The sequence below is a fragment of the Bos grunniens genome, chromosome 9, assembly GCF_055505025.1.
Source record: "Bos grunniens cultivar Pamir isolate PY7600 chromosome 9, Bosgru_T2T1.0, whole genome shotgun sequence".
Taxonomy (NCBI): domain Eukaryota; kingdom Metazoa; phylum Chordata; class Mammalia; order Artiodactyla; family Bovidae; genus Bos; species Bos grunniens.
Genome location: NC_141173.1, coordinates 101,394,284 through 101,419,501, shown reverse-complemented (window position 1 = coordinate 101,419,501; position 25,218 = coordinate 101,394,284). Strand labels below are relative to the sequence as shown.

General features: G+C 45.5%; 1 protein-coding gene across 4 annotated transcripts; it reads left to right on the top strand.

Annotated features, from left to right (window-relative positions):
* Positions 1 to 1,573: 1,573 nt before the first annotated feature.
* On the top strand, positions 1,574 to 24,416 carry C9H6orf118 (chromosome 9 C6orf118 homolog). 4 transcript variants are annotated; one of them, XM_086318688.1, is made up of 10 exons: positions 1,574 to 1,640; positions 6,405 to 7,075; positions 8,297 to 8,419; positions 11,586 to 11,645; positions 13,062 to 13,186; positions 14,126 to 14,184; positions 17,730 to 17,911; positions 20,366 to 20,419; positions 20,953 to 21,014; positions 24,148 to 24,416. In XM_086318688.1, exons 1-10 carry the CDS (start codon positions 1,616 to 1,618, stop codon positions 24,203 to 24,205), a joined length of 1,419 nt encoding a protein of 472 aa, XP_086174814.1. In that variant the 5' UTR covers positions 1,574 to 1,615; the 3' UTR covers positions 24,206 to 24,416. The 4 variants fall into 4 exon arrangements, with proteins under 4 accessions (XP_086174814.1, XP_086174816.1, XP_086174817.1 ...); XM_086318690.1 differs by lacking the exon at positions 8,297 to 8,419; XM_086318691.1 differs by lacking the exons at positions 13,062 to 13,186; positions 14,126 to 14,184; positions 17,730 to 17,911; ... (1 more) ...; positions 20,953 to 21,014; positions 24,148 to 24,416 and adding an exon at positions 12,168 to 12,325.
* Positions 24,417 to 25,218: the final 802 nt, after the last annotated feature.

Here is a 25,218-nt window from a genome sequence, read left to right as displayed (position 1 = left end):
CAGAGTTTCTCATGATGTACTCTGCATATAAGTTAAATAAGCAGGGTGACAATATACAGCCTTGACGTACTCCTTTTCCTACTTAGAACCAGTCTGTTGTTCCATGTCCAGTTCTGTTACTTCCTGACCTGCATACAGGTTTCTCAAGAGGCAGGTCAGGTGGTCTGGTATTCCCATCTTTTTCAGAATTTCCCACAGTTTATTGTGATCCATACAGTCAAAGGCTTTGGCATAGTCAATAAAGCAGAAATAGATGTTTTTCTGGAACTCTCTTACTTTTTTGATGATCCATCGGATGTTGGCAATTTGATCTCTGGTTCATCTGCCTTTTCTTGAAGCTAACACATCCCCTTGCCTGAGGCTTGCCATTCTAGGGCACATTTGCAAGGGTTGAAGTGAAGTGAAGTCACTCAGTTGTGTCTGACTCTTTGCGACGCCATGGACTGTAGCCTACCAGGCTCCTCTGTCCGTGGGATTCTCCAGGCAAGAATACTGGAGTGGGTAGCCATTTCCTTCTCCAGATCGTCCCGACCCAGGGATCGAACCCGGGTCTCCCATTTGTAGGCAGATGCTTTGCTGTCTGAGCCAGCAGCGAAGTCTTGCCAGGGTTAAATGGTCTTTTTACTTTGCTTCCTCACCTCCTCCCATTTCTAATCTGTAAAAGCACCTGGCGTCCAGGCCCCAGCAAGATGGTTATTTTGAGACTCCAGATTGCAGTCTTCTTAGTTAGTCAACCCATTCCTGAAAAAAGTCCCTTCCTTGTCTTCACACCTCGTCTCGGATTTATTGACCTGTCTTGCTGGGAGCAGAGAGAGTTTGGATTTGGTAACACCCTGAGTCTTTCACAAGCACTAACTTCATCCTCACTTCATCCTGTGAGGTTGGTATTGTCACCTTTCTCGTCTGGAGCCTGAGAGTAGTGAGTTCTGCTCAGTCACCTTCCCCTGAGCCTGGGAGCTAGTATTCCACGGCACTGAATTCTCTCTGGTGCAAGACAGTAAAATACAACACAGTTTTCAAAGATACAAATCTTAGTGGTTTTAAGCTTTTCCTCTCTTGTCTTTGGGATCGCCCGAGGAAAAAGCACAGACTCTGTGCAAAACTTGAATTTACAGGCTTCTCCTCCACACTACTGTTCTCAGGCAGTTCACTTTACCTCCCCTGATCTCAATTCCCCACGAAGAATTTCGTGGATAAAACAGTAAAATGACTAAATGATCATTTAGAGACTGGCACCTACTCTGCACTAGAACTCCAAGCACAGTTGAATGGGTCGTGCACTAAACAATCTGGGCATCTCCGTCGAAGATGCCCAACCCAAGGCCGCTTAGCTTTGGCTCCCTTGGCTTTGGAAAGGAATTAGAGCGCGCAAAGGTATTTTGAATTTTTTCAAATCACATAAGGGTTTTTCTTTTAAAAGTGAAAACAGGCAAGCAAATCTAGTACTCCCTGTTCAAGAAGGCCAGAGGCATAAGAGAGGTTCAGAGGAAAGATCCCTTGGCTGGGACTGTGCCCCGGTTGCCTGGCAACAGAGGAGCCCCGGAGGAGGGCCTTGGAATGTTTGTCTGTTTCCAGAGCAACTCCCAGCCTCAGCAGCTGCAGGTGGAAGGTGGCGATGGCTGAGGATATGGAGCCTGAATGTAAGTAGATGCTGAGCGTTTTGTGTTTGGTGTTTGATGTTTGCTGGATGTTTGCCTAGGAACCAACTTCTCTAACCCAGTGTGGAAAATGAAAAGCTTTCTGGTGGTGCAACTCAGCTCCCGGGGTCACTGGGATTTAGGACTGGATTTAGGAATCAGAGCCTTTTCAGAAAATCCAGTAATAAAAGGCAGAAAATGAGGTCGGACATGTGTGTGTGTGTGTATGTGTCCTCTGGGAGGAGGAGAAATAGGAGGAAATTTCTAGACACTGTTTCTGTGTTCTTTTTTTTTTTTTTTTTAAAAGATGACACATTTAGAGACAGTTTCTTTGGTACACGGCCCTTCTATAGTCCTCAATAAACAACCACACACCAGAGAACATGTCCACCACTGTGTACAAAGCGCTTCCCTGTCTCTGATTTAGTTTCACGTCTCTGGAGCCTGGGTTATTGTGATTTTGCAAATGGGGCAGCAGAGTCTCACCTGGGTCTTTGAACTCTGAAGCTCTTGCTTTCTCACCACACAGAGTGCATGAAAGCATTGATGATTCAGATAAACTGGGGTCAGAGAGAAAACTCTGGTTGAAATATTTGTTAGTTTAAATCTAGTCCAAAAAACCTATTTCTGTGTCTTCCTTATCAGCGTCTATTCAGAAGTTGGTTTGGTTTTACTTAAAGCAAATTTATGCTCTGATCATTTTGTAAAGAACCGAATATTCCATGAATCCTTTCAGCTTTTTTCTTTTCCTGCTTGTCACGCTGACATGGCAGGATATGCAAATCACAGTGTCTACAGTTGAAAACTCTTCAGAGTTTTTCATGGCTGACTTGGGAACCCTGGTCCTTATCACAGGATCTTGGCAGAGAGAAATGGAATCTGGATTCTCCAGGTCTAGTGAGGCAAGTCTTTCTGCAAACTAAGGAAAACAAATTCTAAGTCTGGAATGACTTGCCAATTAATTTGCTGGTGACTCCAAATCCTTTTTTGGAATAGAATCAACAAAGAAAATCGCAATTAAGTCACCTCCTCTCCTTTTCCACAGAGAGCTGGTCTAGCACATGATGGTGCATTTTATGTGTCAGTTTATATGGGCTACTGTGTTGTGTATTTGGTCAAGCCTTCTGGATGTTCCTGTTGAGGTGTTTTTGGATGAGATGAACATTTAAATAAGAAGCCTTTGAGTAAGACAGATTCCCCTCCATTGTGTGGGTGGGTCACATCTAACCAGTTGAAGATCGTAAAGGAAAAAGACTGACTTCCCACTAGCAGGAGAAAATCCTCCAGCAGAAGGCATTTGGATGAACTCTGTCTTCAGCCTGCTATCCATCTTGCAGATTTTGGACTCTGCTTTTTTTTTTTTTGCATAATTGTGTGAGTCAATTCCTTATAATAAACCTCTATCCTAGACTACCTTACCTGTCTTCTTAGAAATCTGCATGCAGGTCAAGAAGCAACAGTTAGAACTGGACATGGAATAACTGACTGGTTCCAAATTGGGAAAGGAGTACATTAAGGCCGCATATTGTCACCTTGTTTATTTAACTTATCTGAAAAGTACGTCATGTGAATTGCCAGGCTGGATGAATGACAATCTGGAATCAAGACTGCTGGGAGAAATATCAACAACCTCAGATATACAGATGATACCACTCTAATGACAGAAAGTGAAGAGGAACTAAAGAGTCTCTTGATAAAGGTGAAAAAGGAGAGTGAAAAGCTGGCTTGAAACATTCAAAGAACAAAGATCATGGCATCTGGTCCCATCACTTCATGGAAAATAGATGGGGGAAAAAGTGGAAACCGTGACAGACTTTATTTTCTTGGGCTCCAGAATCACTGCAGATGGTGACTGCAGCCATGAAATTAAAAGATGTTGCTCCTTGGAAGGAAACCTATGACAAACCTAGACAGCATATTAAAAAGCAGAGACATCATTTTGCTGACAAAGGTCTGTACAATCAAAGTGATGGTTTTTCCATAGTCATGTATGGATGTGAGAGTTGGACGATAAAGAAGAAATGATACTTTGAATTGTGATGTTGGAGCAGACTCTTGAGAGCCCCTTGGACTGCAAGGAGATCCAACCAATCAATCCTAAAGGAAATCAACCTTGAATATTCATTGGAAGGACTAATGCTGAAGTTGGAGCCCCAATACTTTGGCCACCTGATGAGAAGAGCTGACTCATTGGAAAAGGCCCTGATGCTGGGGGAATTGAAGATAGGAGAAGGGGATGACAGAGGGTGAGATGGTTGGATGGCATCACCAACTCAATGGACAACAGTTTGAGCAAACTGGGAGACACTGAAGGCCGTGGAAGCCTGGCGTGCTGCAGTCCATGAGATTGCAATGAGTTGGACACAACTGAGTGATTGAACAACAACATATTCATCCTTCTGGGTCTGTTTCCCTGGAGAAACCCAACTAATGTGATGTTTTTTTAGTGTTTTCTTTATGTGTTGGTGCCTTTGATGAATTAGAATGATTATCAATTAAGATATATCTTAATTGGAAACTTGTTTCATTAATATTTTAACATTTCTTAACTGCTTTCTTTGAAGTACTAATCTATTTAATAGGGAAATTCTCAATGATCCCATTGCTCCAAGATCCAGCTACACAGGAGGGACAGGCTGATTCCTTTCCACCCAGGGCCCTGCTGCCCCCTGCCCAGCATGGACCCTGGGACTGAACATGGGGAGAGCGCTCCTTGGTTGCACTGTGTCCCCTGGTACTGGTGACCTCATGGCAGGGAGCGTGTCAGGTGGGCCTGACCTAATCACATGAAGTCAGGCACGGGGCAGGGTCAGAGGTCAAGGGCATGGGAAATATGTGGAGTGCTCTTGCTGGCTGGCTCAGGGATGGAGGCCATGTGACCCTGAAGATGGGCAGACCCAGGAGCCAGGAAAGACCCTCACCAGCAGCCACCAAGGGGGTGGGGACCTCTGTCCTACAGCTGCAAGGAGCTGGATCCTGTCCCAACAGGACAGGGCCCAGGACAGATTTCCCCAAGGAGTCCAGGAGCCAGCCAGGCCCAACCCTGACGTGCCAGTTGTGATCCCAGAGAGTTGTGATCCCAGAGAGTTGTGATCACCACTCTCCCAGGGTGGAGAGCCAGCCCACAGCCTGAGGTGCCACCATGGGGCAGGGGACCCACGCGGGTGTGAGGCCTCTGGATGCAGGGCTTTTCGGACAGCGGAGTCGCTGTCACCCCTCACCCCTTGGTGCTCTCAGCCCTTCCCTCTAAGGTGACAATGCGGGGGTCAGGGACACGTCCTGAACTCGTCTCGGCCAGAGGAGGGGGCGTGGGTCCTGGGACGCCTTGCCCTGGCCCCCTTGGCTCGGGAGGAGGGAAGAGCGACAGGTGGGGTGGAAAGGCTGAATTCAGAAGTCACGCTGGCACTCACTGGGTGGGGGGACCCGTGCTGGTCACCCCACTGCCCTCACCCTCCCTGGAACTGAAAGGGCCTCCTTCCGGATGGGCCTCCTCCTTCGGGCCGTGCGGACCGAGGGCGGCAGTGGGTGTGGACGTGGGGAAAGCCTCGGCCTCCGGGAGCTCACGATGGAGCCTTGAGGGTCCAGATGGGCCTGGTCCGATGCCCTGCGTCGGGGCCCCTCCAGCTCGGGGGACAAGGCAGGCCGCAGACAGCGTGGCGTGCTCTCGTGGGCGCCTGCAGGCGTCTCCGGGCAGGGTGCCTCGGGTCTCGCCGGCCGGGAGTGGGCCCTCCCGCTCCTCTGCGGCGTCTGCGTGCTCACGTCCTCCCGGAAGCCCTTAGGCCGTGCTCCCTGCGCCGCAGTCCTTGGATGACGCAGGCAGCATTTAGGGAACGGCCCCTCCTTGCCAGGTGCCTCTCTGCCAAAAGCGATTGTATCTGGTTGTCAATTAGCCTCGTCCTGAGTAGGACGAGTCTCCTAATTTTGCTGAAGAAACTGCTTCAGAGAGATGATGTAAGATCTCTGAACTCGCGTAGTAGGAAACGGACTCCAAAAGCTCGCTTTTTCCGTCGTCTTCTGTCCTGGGCCAAGTGTCCAAATGGACCCTTACTTCTGGGACCCTTTGTGGAGGGAGCTGGGGTCCACATCAACATGCCCCGGGTTCACTCTGTGGGTCACTGTCTTCCTCTGAGTGGGGAAGGGAGGGGCCAAGTGACCGACTCTTTTTTTTTTTTTTTTACCATGCAACAAAACCTTCATCAACATTTTGGACAGGTTCAGCTGTTGCTGAGAATGGTGATTTCTAAACTTCAGTTGGGGTAAATGGCTAGAGGGCAGAACGATGCCATCACTGGGCGTCATGAATAGAAGACTGAAGAACGAACAGCCGCCCCTCAGACGGAGGACAAGCTGCCGGTCGACTCCCCCTGGATGCTGTAATCAGAAGAGTGTGGCCGTCTTCCGGCTGCTTGCCGGCAAAGATGAGCCTCTGCTGGCCGAGGGGAATGCCTTCCTTATCCAGGATCTTGACAGAAAACCACATAATTCTGTAAAGCAATTATCCTTCAATTTAAAAATAAATAAATTAAAATTAAAAATTAATTCCCTGTTGGAGCCAAGTCCCTGCTTCCTCCTTCTCGGCTCTGCGGGTCCCGGCTTGCTGATGGGAATTGCCCGTCACGTGCCCCTACCCCAGCCCTCCTCTGCAGCCGGGCTGGCCTGCCCTCTTGCCTCTCCGTAGTCTCCAGCTCAGCAGGTGCACAGGCCCTTTTATGGCCTTGGTGGGGAACTAGAGTGGCACTTACTGGTCTTCTTGTCTTTCCTGACCAGTTTACCTGAGGTGGAAGCACTGTGAGACACCAGGTGTTAAGACTCTGTGCAATCTGCGGACGCTTCTGAACCAACTGCAGAAAAACCACAGAGATGACGTCCACATGTACACTTCCGGACACCTGAACCCCAACAAGCTCTACAGGCCCCCGGAGACCATCCTGTATCACTGGCCCAATGCCAACAGGCCCCGGGAGTCAAAAGTCTTTGGACCGGAAAGGCTATCTGATAAGGTCAAGAAGATGAAAGATGCTTTGGCTCATTTTACCATCAACACAGCGGTGGGCCCGAGTGATGCTGAGAACACACCGCTCTTCAGGTATCTAAACCCTCCCTCACAGGCCTCCCACGCTTCGCAGGAGGACGTGAGTCCTAAGGCGGGGTTGAGAGAGGTGGGTTCTCCTGCACGGCCAAAGCGAGAGGAGCTGAGATTGCCGGACATGAAGGTTCTGAAGTACAAGGAGGTGAGGTCCAGCCGTGAGTGTGTGATGTCCCCTCCGGGCAGGGACGAGTTCCAGTACGTCAGCTCGCACTTGGCTGCCATAACGAAAGCAGACAGCTACAGGAAGTTCTTGAGCTTCCAGAAACAAGTGCTGGCCAAGCAAGACCTCTTGATGAGGGACTTCACTGGGAGCCAGGCAGCGAGGTGCCATGAGAAGAAGCTGGAGCAGGTAAGGAGGGCAGTTCTGTGATGCTATGGAGACCCCCGCCGGGTCTCAAGACTGTTGGCAGAGACTCAGCCTCCGAGGCTGCTCTGACTCTTGCAGGTGGAACAGCAAAGGGCTGCCAGTGGCTGGGAATATCCCACGTGATGTAGGTGAGACAGCTGTTGTTTAGTCAGAGTCCCACCTGACTCTTGCGACCCTAGGGACTATAGCCCACCTGGCTCCTCTGTCCATGGGATTCTCCAGGCCAGAAGACTGGAGTGCATTGCCATTTCTTTCTCTATGGGGGTTTTCCCAACTCAGGGATCAAACCCCAGTCTCCTGAATTGCAGGTGGAAATGCTGAGCCACCTGGGAAGCCCAGATGGTAACACTTAGGGTGCAAGAAAAGAAGCTTGGAAACGTGCCTTGGAGGTGCTTTCACAATGGAAAGCAGTGGCTGCTACACTGAGGGAAATGCCCCTGGGGCAGCAGAAATAGCTGAGACAAGGTTTGCCCGAGTCATTACGAAAGAATGCGAACCGAGGGTGAGGAGAGAGTTGAGGATGCAGGTAAAGTCTGCATAGGAGTCTCTCCATCTGTAGAAGGTTAGGCGTCATGGGATGCGCTACGGAGAGCTGAGTGTGATACTTAGTTGGGGACCAGGTGTTGGAAGGGTGAAGATGCAGGAAAGAGTCAACATATGGAATAACCAAACCTTGATGAGAGCTTTCGGAGAAGGCAATGGCACCCCACTCCAGTACTCTTGCCTGGAAAATCCCATGGATGGAGGAGCCTGGTAGGCTGTAGTCCATGGGGTCGCTAAGAGTCGGACACGACTGAGCGACTTCCCTTTCACTTTTCACTTTCATGCATTGGAGAAGTAAATGGCAACCCACTCCAGTGTTCTTGCCTGGAGAATCCCAGGGACGGGGGAGCCTGGTGGGCTTCTGTCTCTGGGGTCACACAGAGTCGGACACGACTGAAGCGACTTAGCAGCAGCAGCAGATGAGAGCTTTGGCTGAGAGGACTGGTGGAAAGAGAAGGACCTTGGAAACACTGTGGAGGCAGAGAGGCACTGTTTGTTCCCTTGACTTACAGGATGCAAGGGAATAAATGAAGTCAGGCGATCATAGAGCCTCAGCACCAAGTGGTTTGCTACCCAGCTGACAGAATGCCCCGCCCGAGAAACTAAACCAGAAAGGAAAATGAAGTCATCCTGAAGCAGGGTGGTTCTCTTTTCCTCCAGGAGCTCCAGAAAATATGTGTCTGTGACCCTGAAGAGTTCAACAGACTCCAGGTCTTTGGAGAAGTCTTTGAAGATATTTGCAAAAGTTCTTTGGTATTTGGTGATATCTTGAAAGAAATTAAGGTAATAGAAACACGTATCTCCCAGGTAACAGTTGAGAGCCATGCATGAGTTTTGCACACATGAGCTCAGGCCACACAGAAATTCTGCCAAGTTTCATGGTGTCCATTCTACACAGGAGGAAAATCATTCATGGAGAGTCAAAGGAATATGTGTGCAGCCACATGAGTCTTAAGTGGGCCATGTGAGAAAAACACCCAGCTAGCTCACTTCTGAAGCCCATATTTTTCTACTAAAGCTTCCTAATTATAATATAAACTCTTATCCACTGAGCATAAATGTACACAGACACTTCTAAAGCTATCCATATGTAATTTTAAATGCATCTTGATGGAGTTTTAAGTTTGTTGTCATTTCCTGCTGAAAGTGAGCATCATATCAGAGCTGAGTTGGAATCAGGCTGCTTGAAGGGTCTGTTACTGTCCATTCCCAAATATAAGGCTTAAAAGCAGGATATGGTGACCAGTCTCCATCCCTGGAGCATTCATCTCTAGGAAGTTTGTTGTTCTTGTTCTGTTGCTCAGTCGTGTCCAATTCGTTGCGACCCCATGGACCCCATGCCAGGCTTCCCGTCCTTCACCAGCTCCTGGAGCTTGCTCAAACTTATGTCCATTGAGTTGGTGATTCCATCCAACCATCTCATCCTCTGTCATCCCCTTCCCCTCCTGCATTCAATCTTTCCCATCATCAGGGTCTTTTCCAATCAGTCAGCCCTTCCCATCAGGTGACCAAAGTATTGGAGTTCCAGTTCCAGCATCAGCCCTTCCAGTGAATATTCAGGACTGATTTCCTTTAGAATTGACTTGTTTGATCTCCTTGCTGTTCAAGGGTAGCTCAAGAATCTTCACCAGCATCACAGTTCAAAAGCATCAATTCTTTGGTGCTCAGCTTTCTTTATGGTCCAACTCTCACATGCGCACATGGTTACTGGTAAAACCATAGCTTTGATTATATGGATCTTTATCAGCAAAGTAATGTCTCTGCTTTTTAATACACTGTCTAGGTTTGTTGCAGCTTTTCTTCCAAGGAGCAAGCGTCTTTTAATTTCATGGCTGCCGTCACCATCTGCAGTGATTTGGGAGCCCAAGAAAATAAAGTCTGTCACGGTTTCCATTGTTTTCCATCCATTTGCTGTAAAGTGATGGGACCAGATGCCCTGATTTTTGTTTTCTTGAATGTTCAGTTTTAAGCTAGCTTTTTTGCTCTCCTCTTTCACCTTCATCAAGAGGCTCTTTAGTTCCTCTTTGCTTTCTGCCATAAGGGTGGTGTCATCTGCATATCTGAGGTTATTGATAATTCTTGCAGCAATCTTGATTCCAGCTTGTGCTTCATCCACTGCAGCGTTTCACATGATGTACTCTGCATATAAGTTAAACAAGCAGGGTGACAATATACAGCCTTGATGTACTCCTTTTTCAACTTGGAAAAAGTCTGTTATTCCATGTATGGTTCTAACTGTTGCTTCTTGACCTGCATACAGGTTTCTCAGGAGGCAGCTAAGGTGGTCTGGCATTCCCATTTCTTTAAGAATTTTCTACACTTTGTTGTGATCCACACATTCAAAGGCTTTAGCATATTCAGTAAAGCAGAAGTAGATGTTTTTCTGGAATTCCTTTGCTTTTTCTATGATCCAACAGATGTTGGCAAGTTGATCTCTGGTTCCTCTGCCTTTTCTAAGTCCAGCTAGAACATCTGAAATTTCTTGATTCACATACTGTTGAAGCCTGGCTTGGAGAATTTTGAGCATTACTTTACTAGTATGTGAGATGAGTGCAATTGTGCAGTAGTTTGAGCATTCTGTGGCATTGCCTTTCTTTGGGATTGGAATGAAAACTGATCTTTTCCAGTCCTGTGGCCACTGCTGAGTTTTCCAAATTTGCTGGCATATTGAGTGCAGCATTTTCACAGCATCATCTTTTAGGATTTGAGATAGCTCAGCTGGAATTTCATCACCTCCACTAGCTTTGTTCATAGTGATGCTTCCTAAGGTCCACTTGACTTCACATTCCAAGATGTCTGGCTCTAGGTGAGTGTGAGTGATCATACCATCGAGGTTATCTGGGTCATGAAGCTCTTTTTTGTATAGTTGTTCTGTGTATTCTTTCCACCTCCTTAATATCTTCTGCTTCTCGAAGGTTCAGTTCAGTTCAGTTGCTCAGTCATGTCCGACTCTTTGCAACCCCATGAACTGCAGCATGTCAGGCTTCCCATCCTTCACCATCTCCTGGAGCTTGCTCAAACTCATGTCCATTGAGTCAGTGATGCCATCCAACCATCTCATCCTCTGTCGTCCCCTTCTCCTCCTGCCTTCAATCTTTCCCAACATCAGGGTCTTTTCCAATGAGTGGGTTCTTCGCATCAGGTGGTAAAAAGATTGGAGTTTCAGCTTCAACATCAGTCCTTCCAATGAACATTCAGGACTGATTTCCTTTAGGATGGACTGGTTGAATCTCTTTGCAGTCCCAGGGACTCTCAAGAGTCTTCAACACCACAGTTCAAAAGCATTGGTTCTTTGACACTCAAGCTTTCTGCAGGTTAAAGTGAAGTGAAAGTTGCTCAGTCGTGTCTGACTCTTTGTACCCCATGGACTATACAATCCATGGAATTCTCCAGGCCAGAATACTGGAGTGGGTAGCCTTTCCCTTCTCCAGGGGACCTTCCCAACCCAGGAATCGAACCAGGGTCTCCTGCATTGCAGGTGGTTTCTCTACCAGCTGAGCCACCAGGGCAGCCCAGATCCGCATCTCCCCCTAGTGGCAGAAGGTCACATGTTGCACGTTTCTTTACCAGCTGAGCTACCAGGGCAGCCCAGATCCACATCACCCCCTAGTGGCAGAAGGTCACATGTTGCACGTGTGTCCAGGTGTTTTGTGAGTCCTAATAGTCAATACTCTATTGTGCTTTAAAAATGGTGAGATTTTTGCACATTTCCGTGTGTATGTTATTTAATATATTTCAGGAGCATTGTTATATTTTAAAAATATTCTGAACTGACACTCCTTAGCCTCTTTACATATGCAAAGAAAGTTACATTGTACAGTAATCTCATAACATTTCCAATGGATCTTTTTCTACTTTCTTTTTCCTTCTTTCTCCCTCCCTCCCACCTTCCTTTCTTACTCATTTCCTTTTTTTCTTTCTTTTTTCTTCTCTCTTTTTTTTTCTGTAGGAAGAATATGAACTCTACATGCTATTACTTCTGAAGAACCATCCCACAGAACAGTATAAGGTAACAGTCGGTCATGCATGTCTTAAACAGAGCCTGTTTCTTCTTTAATATTTCCTGAGCACAGGGAAACAGCCTGAATCTTGGAAGCCCCTTTTGTGCCTGCATGATTTAGATCAGTGGGTACTTTTAATAGGCGTGGGCCTTATGTCCATGAGGACATCGTGACGGACTGGCCCTCTGCTCCTGGCGACAGCGAGGGGTGGCCAGGGAGGCGCGCACGTTTCTTGATTTGGTCGCCACCTCTGGCCGCCAGTTCTCGGTGACCTGCACAGGCTTGTCCTCCGTGACCTGCTCTCCTGGGCTTGCTTTGCTCAGACATGGCTTTGCCTCTCTGCTCGTTGAGGTCCCCCCTACTGATGGTGACCCGCTTTGTAGGTGGCACCTAGGTCTTTCTAGTGAGTTCCAGATTACAGCGTATCCAGCCAGCGTCCCACTGAAGGCCGACACTTCGGTGTCTGAGCAGGAAGGTTACTGATCTTAAAAGACGTGGGGTGACCTTGGATTCTCTGTGACACCTTCCAGGGCTTCTCTCCGGGCGTAGGTCACACGTGTGGATGCTCGGGAAGGAAAATGGACGGCAGCGATGACATTATCACGCACACAGCTCAGAGAATACGGCACTGTCACTAAGGCGACTTCTGACATTTTCAATAAAGTTTAAAAATCGTGTCTCTTGGGAAGGAGAGAGTCTCATTGTGTCTATTAAACAAAGAAACAAAGATCATGGCCTGATGAGGAGGGCAGTTCTGACTCAATAGGGAATCACACTCGGGCATTGTTTCCTTGCCTTGAGCGATTCGTGCTTCAGAAAGAAGCCTCTGTTCGGCAGGAGTAAGCAAAGGCTCCAGCTGGGGTCTGCCTTGCTCTTTGCTTTCTGAGGCTGAGTCACTGAGGACCACGTCTGCCCACATCCCCGCCAAACACCAGGATGAAAGCGTCCGCAGGCCGGCGGGGCTCTAGATCCTTCTTCCTGGAAACTTGGCCCCCGTCACCCAAATGAGCCAGAGAGTTTTGTTTCACCACATTTGAGAATCATTACTTTGCAGCCATTGGATTAATACTGTTTTTAATACATTTAGAAAAATAATCACAGTGCTGCTGATAATACTCATGAAGTGTTTTATTCAGCATTTTCTTTCCCCACACAAACGAGCAATGAAATCCCCCACCACTTTTTAATTTCTTAGGGAAATAAAGACTCCAAGTTAAAATTTTATATATATATATATACACCTTACCCAGACCTTCACCTGACAACTTATCCCTTCTCCAATATTCCTCCTTCAGGCCCATCCCTTCTGTTTACTATTTTACTTAGCATTTGACCCCGGACATCTTGGACACACCATATTAACAGAGAAAATTCTCACCCTTGTTTTCTGTCTGTCTCACCCATTCTGGCCTTGTCCTGCCCAGTCGTTGCTGACTCAGGTCCAGAGTCTGCAGAAGGGGAAGGTGAAGACGGCGGATGTGGAGCGGGCCAGGGAGGAGCTGAGGGTGCTCGTGACTGCCATCAGAGCGGCCCTGGACCACAATGACAGGTGGGGAGGGTGATCGCGCTTGGTCTGTGCTGGGATTACACTAGTATTATTGGCCTCATTATTATTTCATTATTGGTCTCAGAGGGTAAAATGCTCCTTGGAAGAAAAGTTATGACCAACCTAGACAGCATATTAAAAAGCAGAGACATTACTTTGCCAACAAAGGTCCATCTAGTCAAGGCTATGGTTTTTCCTGTGGTCATGTATGGATGTGAGAGTTGGACTATAAAGAAAGCTGAGCGCCAAAGAATTGATTCTCTTGACCTGTGGTGTTGGAGAAGACTCTGAGAGTCCCTTGGACTGCAAGGAAATCCAACCAGTCCATCCTAAAGGAGATCAGTCCTGGGTGTTCATTGAAAGGACTGATGTTGAGGCTGAAACTCCAATACTTTGGCCACCTGATGCTAAGAGCTGACTCTTTTGAAAAGTCCCTGATAATGGGAAAGATTGAAGGCAGGAGGAGAAGGGGACGACAGAGGATGAGATGGTTGGATGGCATCACCGACTTGATGGACATGAGTTTGAGTAAACTCTGGGAGTTGGTGATGGACAGGGAGGCCTGGCGCACTGCAGTCCATGGGGTCACAAAGAGTCGGACACGACTGAGCGACTGAACTGAACTGAGTGTAAAATGGCTAGTTTCTTTTCGTCCTTGCTTCTTAAAAATTCAAGTCACAAAGGAACATCAATAGACACTAAAAGACCAGCTCCTTTAACTAGTGGCTTGGGTGCTCTTGATAAGAAAGGATACTTTAGTTTATTGAACTTGACTAATTCAGTCTCATTCTATCTACATCTTCAAGTCATCTTTTTATTGTTAGAAACTCAGAGGATCAGTTCTTATTTCTCAGTTTTTAAGTCTGTGATATAAGAGAGAGAAAAGGAGGACGGTATGAACAGGGTGCTAATGTATCATGATGTATTTTTACCGAACCGCAGGCTCAGAAATGAACTGGAGCAGGAGCGTGTACTGCTGGAGGCCGCGAGGAACCGGGCAGGCAAGTAACCCTGTGATTGGTCTTCTGACGTGAGGTTTGCCGTGACCTCCGCATGAGGAATCTTCAAGACTAGTTCCCTGTTCATGGCTTCTGCTGCTAGTTTGAAAAGGTTTTTCAGAGAGGTTATTATCTTCCCCCTGCCCCCATCAAGCTCCTTAGAAATTCAGTAAGTTTTCATTTTTATCTGAAGTGGTTTAAAGTACTTTAAAGACACAGGAAGTAGTTGATCTCTTGGAGAGATTTGTCTGGGTGAAGATGTTTATCGCAGTTTCTATTGCTTTGGGCACGTTTGCTTGTCGAGTTGCTGTAATCACAGACAGCTCGTGTGCGTGTCATCTTCCTGTAAGATCTCTTCGGTTTTAGTGAAACTTTGAATGAATTCCGGACCTTATGTTGAGAGAATAACCAAAGTACTTGAAATAGATTTTAAGAACCTTGACGCAATGGTGTGAATATGAGAATCAACTCCGCTGAGGAAGTGTTGAAGAACTAAATGAGTTTATTTTAGAGAAAGTGTCTTGAAATACGTAGTGGGTTTTAGGGGGGAGCTGTGAATACTCCAGGGCATCCCTGGGGGATGGAAATAGAGGAAGTGTCGCAGTGGCCTGTGGTTTCCAGCGTAACAGCAAGGAGGATGGTCCAGTCTGGTTTCCAGACACTTTGTGTCTTTATTCTTGCATCAGAGGAGTCAGCTTTTCTGGACAACAAGGTTCTGTCCAGGTGTGGGGCACCCTCTCTTGCAAATGGGCCTCAACATGCACACCTCAGCACCCCACTCACATGGCTGTTACGTGAACCGCTTTCGTGATACTGCTGCCTGTTCAGTGGAGGCAAGGATAGCGCTTCCCTCGTCATTAAGAGGATCTGATAGGATGCAAGAACACAGGGCTTGGCACGGCGGAGTCACTCTGCCTGTGGGTTCCTCCTCATGCCATCATCACTCATGAAGAGGGCCACATGGTTTGTGGGAAATTAATGACATTTTGTGAATATTCACACACTCAATGAAATAATAGAAATGATCTCAAAATTGGGCACACCATTCACAGCTGGATTAAATGACCCAAACAGGCTCAGGTGACTGTCTGTCTCACTGACCTCTGCAGTTAACCCTGTGGCTCAGTCAGGTGCCGCTCCCACTCCAGGCTTGTTACGCACTAACTCACGTGGAATCGCGCTTTCATCTCAGCATCTTTGAGGATGTTCTCACAAGTCTAATGGTCTTGGGTTCTTCGGCAAACTTGGCCTCAAAGGTTGTGACCCCAGAGGATTTCGTTTTCCCTCCTCTGGTTCTTTCTGCCCTCCCATGAGCCAGGCCTGTGTGGTTTACCTGGTGGGCATCTTTCAAGGGTTTCTTGTGGCCTGAGTCTCCAGGCGGCCTGGTCTTGTGATTCTTCCAGACCTCAGAGGTTGGTGGATTCCTTCTCTATCTGCAGTCCTGCTCACTCTTGTTTAATGTTTTTAAAAAATGTATTGAAAATAAGAATCCACCTGCAATGCAGGAGATGTAGCTTTGATCCCTGGGTTGGGTAGATCCCCTGGAGGAGGGCGTGGCAACCCACTCCAGTATTCTTGCCTGGAGAGTTCCATGGACAGAGGAGCCTGGCGGGCTACAGTCCATGGGGTCGCAGAGAGTCGGACACGACTGAAGTGACGTAGCACACACCCATGGGATATTCTGTTGCATGTACTGCATCTTCTTCGTCTCTGCTGATGCACACCGAGTTTGCTGCATGCCTTCTGTTGTGAACAATGCTGCAAGGGACGTGTGTTGGCTCCTCTCCAGACAGGTCGCAAGATGAGACTGGAGCTCCCTGGTTTTCTGTCTCCTGCTATTTCTTAAAACTTGCCACCATTTTAAAAAATGTAACACTTTATTGCTAAACGCTAACAGAATAACATGGCAAAGGCTCATAAAAATAATAAGCAAAAAGAAGTTACCAACTTTCTAGGCCTGTAGTAATCTTTTCTTAATATTTGGTCCTAGCTGTTTCTGACACGGATTCAAACACTTAAAGAAACCCAGGACCCTACCTGCATCCTCCTGGATTCTCTTTCTGAAGATTTCTCATTCCTGAGCCTCCTCCAGACAAACGCATTTTCTGTGGACTCCCCCTGTTTTGATGCCACGGTCTTCCTCTTTAGGTAGAAAGACAAGGCACAGTCGGGCCATGTGAGTGGCTCTCTGCACCTTCTGTCTTCCTTGCTGCCAGTTACTTATTTCGGGTGAAACCTTCAGCTTGGATTGAGATGGGAATCAGAGACGTTTTCGTTGGCTCTCCCAGAACTCACGGCAGAAGCTTAAGCATGACTGCCTCTGCTCCGGCAAGTCTGCTTCTCCAGCGTCTGCTGGACTTAGTCACCCAGGTTTCAGAACGCACCTTCACACTTTTCCCTTCTTCCAAATTGGGCAAGTTTGAATGACAGCAGTGACTTGGTGTGTATCAGCAGGTAAGATCACTCTTGCTCATGGCATTTTTCCATTAAAAAAAAAAGAAGCTGTTCTTTCTCAAAGAATTAAGTCTTTCGACTCATCAGAGCCTACCTGTGCTGACTGAGAACAGTGCATCCTTACCCTTGAGTTATTTTCTGCCTCCATCTCTCGGCTCCTTAAATACCGATCTTTGTTGGAGCTCAGCATGTTTTTGGCTCAATGCACACGTCTTTGAGTCTAGATCTCTTTCCTGCTGTAACACCTTTTCAGGCTTACGGTCGGTATATGCCACGGCCTACTGCACATGGCACCTGAGTGCCAGCTCAGCAAGTCCAAGGTGAAGCTTTCCTCTCTACATTTGCCTGTCCTTGGAAGTTTCAATGAATGGCATCTCCAGACACATGGAGGCTTGAGTCGGGGTACCAGCGGCGGCGTCTTCACTCTCTGCCCCTTAGCCACAACACGGCTGGTCGTAAGTGGCCAGGCTGGCTTCAGACCTCTTCAAACAGCTTTGACTGGTTTCCTCCCATGGGCTAGAAGACCTTTCTGATCTGCCACCTGCTCCTTGTAGTGTTCTGATTTCCTGCTTCTCCCCTGGCCCTCGGTGCCCCCACCGTACCGTGCAAATTCCCCCTTCCGGAAGGCGTCAGCTCTGCCCCTCTGCCTGCTCCCCACGCCTCCCACTCACCTGACTCCTGTGCGTCTTCCTGCTCTCACCTTAGTCCCATGCCTGCAGCAGAGTCATCCTTGCGCCTTGCCCATGCTGTGCTAGGTACTTGATAAAGACTCATCAAGTACATAAATGAATTAAAGGAGGGACACCCCATTCTCGGGTCTGATCATTTTTTCCCCTTTTATTTCAGTTGCTATCCTTGCCTTTACTGTTTATATTTTTAATAGGAAAAGATAGGAAATATATATATCTACACTAAGGCAGTGAAACCTATATACTTAATTTGGCTCTCATAATCTTTATTGACGTGCTTGAAGTTTGAATTACATTATATTTTATAACTATATACAATGTACTTAGTATTGTTAATACATAATGTTACTAATAAGAATTAAGGCATTAAACACAGAATATGTTGTTTTTAAAAAATTATTCCAGAATCACCTGAGAAAAAGGTCGTGAAGGAGGAGAACCTTACTCTTATTGAGAAGGTTGAAAAAAAGAGGTGTGAAGTACTTCATAAATGGGATGAGATTCAAGCTCTTGAAAGACTAATTAAAACAAGCTTTGTTCATACTGGAATTTTGCAAATCACTGAAAGTAAGATCAAAAGCTTAGAGGTATGCAAATTGTTTTTTTTTCAATGTCTACATTGTTATTTTGCTGGAAGACCTTGGCAAACATATGAAGTGATTTGACATTCAATGGCGGCAAAATATAACATTTGGTCTAAACATTTTTCATTTCAACCACTTTGTAGCAAATGAATAGAATAATTAAGAGATGTAGCTAAACTAGGTCTTCCCAGGTGGCGCTAGCTGTAGAGAACCTGCCTGCCAAAGCAGGAGACATAAGAGACATAGGTTCCATCCTTGGGTCGACAAGATCCCCTGGAAGAAGGCATGGCAACCCCCTCCAGTTTTCTTGCCTAGAGAATCCCATGGACAGAGGAGCCTGGAGGGCTACAGTCCATGGGGGTCTCAAAGAGTCGGACACGACTGAGCAACTTAGCCTGCATGTAAGCACAGCTGAAACAACGACAGTGAAGGTGATAAAAATTCTGTAGAACTCTATTAAGGGTCAGACCGAATCTCTTCCAGCCCAAGTGACATCTCTTAGAAATTAGCAATTTTATATGGAAAATGCTTGTCGTAAAGATAATGACGGGCATCATTTAGGGTCCAGTGTTTGCTAAGTAGTTTAATCTGAAGCCTAGAGAAGCTAAGCGACCCACCCAATATGGCACGAGACACAGGGGGCAAAGCTGGGATTCAGCTTAAATCTTCTGGGCCCCAAAGTCCTTATAATTTCTGTCGAGCCACATTGACCCCAAGGTTACGTGTACAGTTTCACATTATGCTGGAAGATAGGATTAATTACTGCCATTGAGAACCTGCTGTATTAGACCTGAACAACTGTTGCTAACCATTTTCTGGATAACAATAAAATTATGATCTTGATACACATAAATTATTATGTGTATTATGTATGATCTAATGTTTTGAAATGCTATGATGGCCTACTTCTTAAGTTAAAATTTACACAATTTTAAATTGTGTAAAATCTTATTAAATATAACTTCTACTTATAGAGTTTGTAAGTCATATGTGATTATCCTTTTTTCTCCTGGTTACAGACTTTCATATATTTTCCCAACCCTACTTTATTTTTAAAGCCTAATTATAGGAAGGTGGTGGTGGTCCAAACTTGCTTTGGATTCTCTTGTGTCTCTTTGAAAATAATCTGGTCGGATTTCTTTCTGTGTTTTCACTGAGAGTCTACCCCCACTTTTTAAACTTAATAATGTCCTAAAAAGAAACACTATTTTATAACTGAATGCTTAAACAGCAGAAACCAGTTACAACTTTATGTGTTCTGAGCATGCTATAATGCAAAATCATGTAAACTTTGCTTTCAATATTGAAACCTCTTTTAAACCTGGGAAATAGAAGATTCTATATGATTCCATATCAATAATTTATATTACTTTAAATATTTGTTATTTACATTTGGCTCCTTAATTCAAATACTGGAGGATATAATAGAGCTGCATTTATTATCCTGTTAGATAACTGATTCCTAGGTCTGGATTTGAAATGTTATTTCTAACCAGAAGAAAAAATAACTAAATGTATCACAGGTTTATGATGCACAGATATTGCTGTAAATAGTACAAAAATACTATTTCATTTAATTCCAAACAACCCAAAAAGATAGATGTTTTTATTAACCCCCTTTTTCATACGGGGAAACCAAGGCATACATACGCTCAGTAACTTGATCAAGCTTACAGTGAGCAAGTATTAGGATGTAAAGTCAGCCCAACTCCCTAATTGTATATTATCCAGCCTCACGATATGCTGATACTCGCGAATGATTTCCATTATGGTGCATCTCTGGAGGAGCAAACCTTTTCATCCCTTCTTCATCATCATTTTGTTCACAATTATCTTGAGTATTCTCATTTACAGTATTAACTAATTTTTCAGTTTCAGTAGTATACACTCTTGGTTGCTCATTTGGGGAGAGATGACAGCTTTTTAATATTAACACTCCATCTAGGGTCATTTTATATTTATTTTAACGCATTGGTCTTAAAGATTTTTTGTCACTTTCATTTCATGACTTTTTGGTATCTGTTGCTATTGTGAACGGAAACTCAAAAAATTCTTTTTCTTAACTTTGCAGTTTATAATCAGTGATGTCTATATATGCATGACTTATTGACATTTGTATTTTTATATTGTATCCAGCCATCTTAAAAATTCCATTATTAGTTCCAAAAATATGTGGAATGCGCCTACTCTGGAACTCCCCTAAAATCCCCTAGTGTTTTGCAACATCAAGCTCCACCTCCTCTGCTTTCTGACCCGAGGGCCAGGATTTTCCTCTCTCTCTGAACAGCCTTCATGTCATGCTTTGTAAATCCATTGTTTCTAAGGGGTGTGATATTGAATACTTTCAAAATTAAGATAATGGCATTCACAGAATACTTTTTGTTCCATAAATGGTGAAAAATACTTAACAAATATTGTTAACTGCTTGTCTTTCTTTTAAAACCGTTTTTCCTTTAGACTGAAACTATAAAGTTGGAAACAGCAAATAAAATTTTAATGAAGAAAATTCAGGTAAGTGTTTAGAGCCTGCTTTTCAATAGAAATGTTTCTGCTGGCTCCTTCCTGTGCTATGTGATGAATCAAGTATGGCGGTGTGTGCACAGTCTTTATAAACCATGATGTTCTGTCACGGCAGGAGTATCTCGCTATGCTGACCTTAGCTTAAAACTGGACAGGTGTAAGCTAATACATTAATGAAAATATTCTCCCTTTAATAGTTGAATGTGTCCATCAGAACTGACCATTTCTCTAACCCACCGCTCATAACAAAGAATTATCATGAGTTTATGAATGCCATGGCTCGCTTAATGACGTCTCACGACAGCCTTCCACAATGCATGGTAACAATCTGCTGCTTAATGGGTCGCAGTGCTACCTTGACTACCCACGTGCACCTCTCTGCATTATATTTGGCATTAATCAGCATGTTATGCCTGATGCTAGAGGTGGTAATGCATTTGGATGCGATTGGCAACATTACTGATGTTGCCCACGACCAGTACCGTGCCGTTGTATGTGACCAAGTGGTTTTTAATTCTTGGTAGTTTATTGTGAACTTCGTGAAGCAGATCATGGGGAGGAACAAGCTGAGAGAGGAGGAGCAGCAGTGAGTATTGAAGCTCTGATGGAGCAACTGTCATACCCTGACGCTGGAGCCCTTAAAGCCGTCCATTCACAAGAGATGACCTGGACGATGCTTCTGAAGTCTGTGGGTTCCTGAGTGTTAACTTCACGTACATTACACATGTGACATCTTTTCCTTTGCTTAAGAATGCTTGGTCCAAGGTTTAAATCTCCATCATATGTATTATTTAGCAATATAGAAATATATATTTTGGGGGGAAAAAACTGAAGAGTTGAAGGATATTCCTCAAGGGGAAGGATCAGGAAAGGGGGAAGGCGTGTGGCTGTGGGTGGCTTTCTTTTCTCAAATTGCATACCTTCAGATCAGATCAGATCAGTCGCTCAGTCATGTCCGACTCTGCGACCCCATGAATCGCAGCACGCCAGGCCTTCCTGTCCATCACCAACTCCTGGAGTTCACTCAGACTCATGTCCATCGAGTCAGTGATGTCATCCTGCCATCTCATCCTCTGTCGTCCCCTTCTCCTCCTGCCCCCAATCCCTCCCAGCATCAGAGTCTTTTCCAATGAGTCAGCTCTTCGCATGAGGTGGCCAAAGTACTGGAGTTTCAGCTTCAGCATCATTCCCTCCAAAGAAATCCCAGGGCTGATCTCCTTCAGAATGGACTGGTTGGATCTCCTTGCAGTCCAAGGGACTCTCAAGAGTCTTCTCCAACACCACAGTTCAAAAGCATCAATTCTTCGGTGCTCAGCCTTCTTCACAGTCCAACTCTCACATCCATACATGACCACAGGAAAAACCATAGCCTTGACTAGACGAACCTTTGTTGGCAAAGTAATGTCTCTGCTTTTGAATATGCTATCTAGGTTGGTCATAACTTTCCTTCCAAGGAGTAAGCATCTTTTAATTTCATGGCTGCAGTCACCATCTGTAGTGATTTTGGAGCCCAAGAAAATAAAGTCTGACACTGTTTCCACTGTTTCTCCATCTATTTGCCATGAAGTGATGGGACCAGATGCCATGATCTTCGTTTTCTGAATGTTGAGCTTTAAGCCAACTTTTTCACTCTCCACTTTCACTTTCATCAAGAGGCTTTTGAGTTCCTCTTCACTTTCTGTCATAAGGGTGGTGTCATCTGCATATCTGAGGTTATTGATATTTCTCCCGGCAATCTTGATTCCAGCTTGTGTTTCTTCCAGTCCAGCATTTCTCATGATGTACTCTGCATATAAGTTAAATAAACAAGGTGACAATATATAGCCTTGACGAACTCCTTTTCCTATTTGGAAGCAGTTTGTTGTTCCATGTCCAGTTCTAACTGTTTCTTCCTGACCTGCATACAGATTTCTCAAGAGGCAGATCAGGTGGTCTGGTATTCCCATCTCTTTCAGAATTTTCCACAGTTTGTTGTGATCCACACAGTCAACGGCTTTGGCATAGTCAATAAAGCAGAAATAGATGTTTTTCTGGAACTCTCTTGCTTTTTCCATGATCCATCAGATGTTGGCAATTTGATCTCTGGTTCCTCTGCCTTTTCTAAAAGCAGCTTGAACATCAGGAAGTTCATGGTTCACACATTGCTGAAGCCTGGCTTGGAGAATCGTGATACTAAATACATGATAAATTTTTGTGTATTAGTAGTGATACATGGAAAAACCTATACATGTATTAGTCTGAAAGATTTAACTTAAAAATCAAATGCCGACTATTATTATCTCTTACCTAAGTTTAGATTTTACAGAGTTAACTTTCTTTGAGTTGGTACCATTGTTCAACCCTCAGGATTTGAGACGGCTGGAAAAACCACTGACAGTTTAAATATGGGAAAAGCTTGTTGTATCAACAGGTAAAAAGACATTTAGTTGGTGGTGGTACAGGTTCAGTGGAATCAAGGAGTCGGAGCTCTTTTCCCTCCCTGCTGCCCTCGGGTGGTGGCCTGAGGGTGGCCGCCTGGCTGTCTTTAGGCATGGGTCCCTGTCCCAGGGGGAAGGAAGAGGGGGGAATCGCAGGACAGCTGGCATCCCACGGTGAGTCTGTTCTGTTGGATTTAGGTAGGAAAGCCCGCCCCAGGGACTTCCACTGTATCTCATTGGGCACCAAGGCGACCCTTAGCTGCAAAAGAGTCAGAAAATGGACCATCAGACTTGCCAGCTTACGTGTTAGAGAAAGGAGAAACGGTGTTAGGCTGGGTGCTGGTTGAACCACGCAGGGAGATCCGGGTTCTGGGAGGCCTTGCATTATGTCGTGTGTTCTCGATGGAAAAGAACACGGAAATGCAAACACAGCATTTGGAAGAGCCCTCCAGAGCGTTGTGAATGAGAATGAACTCAGGTGATATCATGGCTCCGACGGTAAAGAATCCACCTGCAATGCGGGAGACCTGGGTTTGATCACTGAGTTGGGAAGTTCCCATGGAGGAGGGCATGGCAACCCACTCCAGTATTCTTGCCTGGAGAATCCCCGTGGACAGAGGAGCCTGGAGGGCTATAGTCCATGGGGTCGCAAAGAGTCAGACATGACTGAGTGGCTAAGCACACATACAAACATCATTAAGGTAAGGGCTTCCTGGGTAACTCTACTGGTAAAGACTCCACCTGCAGTGCAGGAGACCCCAGTTCGATTCCTGGGTCAGGATGATCCCCTGGAGAAGGGATAGGCTACACACTCCAGTGTTCTTGGGTTTTCCTGGTGGCTCAGATGGTAAAGAATCCGCCTATGATGCGGGAGACCTGGGTTCGATCTCTGCGTTGGGAAGATCCCCTGGAGAAGGGAACAGCTGCCCGCTCCAGTATTCTGGCCTGGAGAATCCCATGGACAGAGAAGCCTGGTGGGCTACACGCCATTGGGTCATAAAGAGTCAGACACGACTGAGCGACTAAGCTCAGCAGCGTCATTAAGGTAAACCCACCTCTGCGGCACAAACTCCTTGGCCTGGAAAGTGTTGCAGAGGCCTGGGCACATATGCAGAGAAGCTTCGCCGCATCCAAGGCCAAGCATCTGTGACAAATGCCCTTTAAAATGGAAGGGGAGGGGTGCAAGTCTCACTATGCGTGTGTGAGTGAATGTGTTTTAATAGACGTTTGTTTTGAAATTTTCTTTTATGATTCATGTACTTTTTCTCTAACCCATTGTACTCATCTGTTTTCTATTTTAAGGAACCTTTGGGGATTTATTAAAGAATTTGCAAAATTGAAAGAGACTGATATCTCTTAAGTGGCTGGAAGAATGGCCTATGAAAATTCACAACCACCATGTATGTGCGATGTGGGTTTGTGGAGGTAAACATTGAAGAAGATACATTTCACTTCGTCATTTTAATCTCCAATAAGGTCAATGTGGTCTTTGTGTTCTTCTCAAGATATTGAATTAAATACATGTATTCATGTGATTCATTTTACTTTGTAAATACATGTTCATAACAATAGTCGTTCCTAGAGTAATTTCTGCTTTCAATCAATAACTTTCTTCAGGAAAAAAAATACTTTCAATTATTTGATAGGAATAGGAAATTCAGCACTGCTACAACATAGATTAAACTCATTTCTTACTTGCCAGTGCAAGTTTAAGTATAAACATTTAACAAAATGCAGTTGTGTAATAAATCTCCATTTAATTAAATCGTCTTTACTGATTGTGAATGATACAGTGTTTCACAGAGTTACAAATCTGGCCTGGTTCTTTACACTGCACCTGTTACCTGATTTTGACCTTCATGACAACTGCCTGAGTTGGAATTTGTTTTTATCCTTGCCTTGCCTGTAATATGGTCTGAGCACTTAAAGTCAGTGCAAGTCTGGTTTCTTTGTTCTTTGGCTGTTGTGAAGGTCAAAGATAAGTGGAATATAAACATGAGGGTTTCAATCTTAAGTTAGACGTATTGGGTGACATAGATTTGTTTACATAAACCTTTAATGTCCAAGTCCCACATGTTAGGCTAGAGGAAGCACAGAGGTTGCCTCAAGTTCAAGGTCTCCAGGGACCAGGTGATGCCAGGAGGGTCCATCCGAGATGCTTTGGGAATGCTGGGCTTTGAAAGAGAAAGAGGCTCAGAGAGAAGCAGGAGTACCAACACAGAGGATATACACTTGGCATAAGTTTGAGGTGAGGGAGGAGCAGGTGAATCAATTGTTTTCTGAAAGTGGCCACTGGGGTCCAGGAGCAGATGGCGGGGTAGTGCCAGGGTGAGCCAGGTGTGCTGGTGTTCGTGAATAGAGACAGTGGTCGCA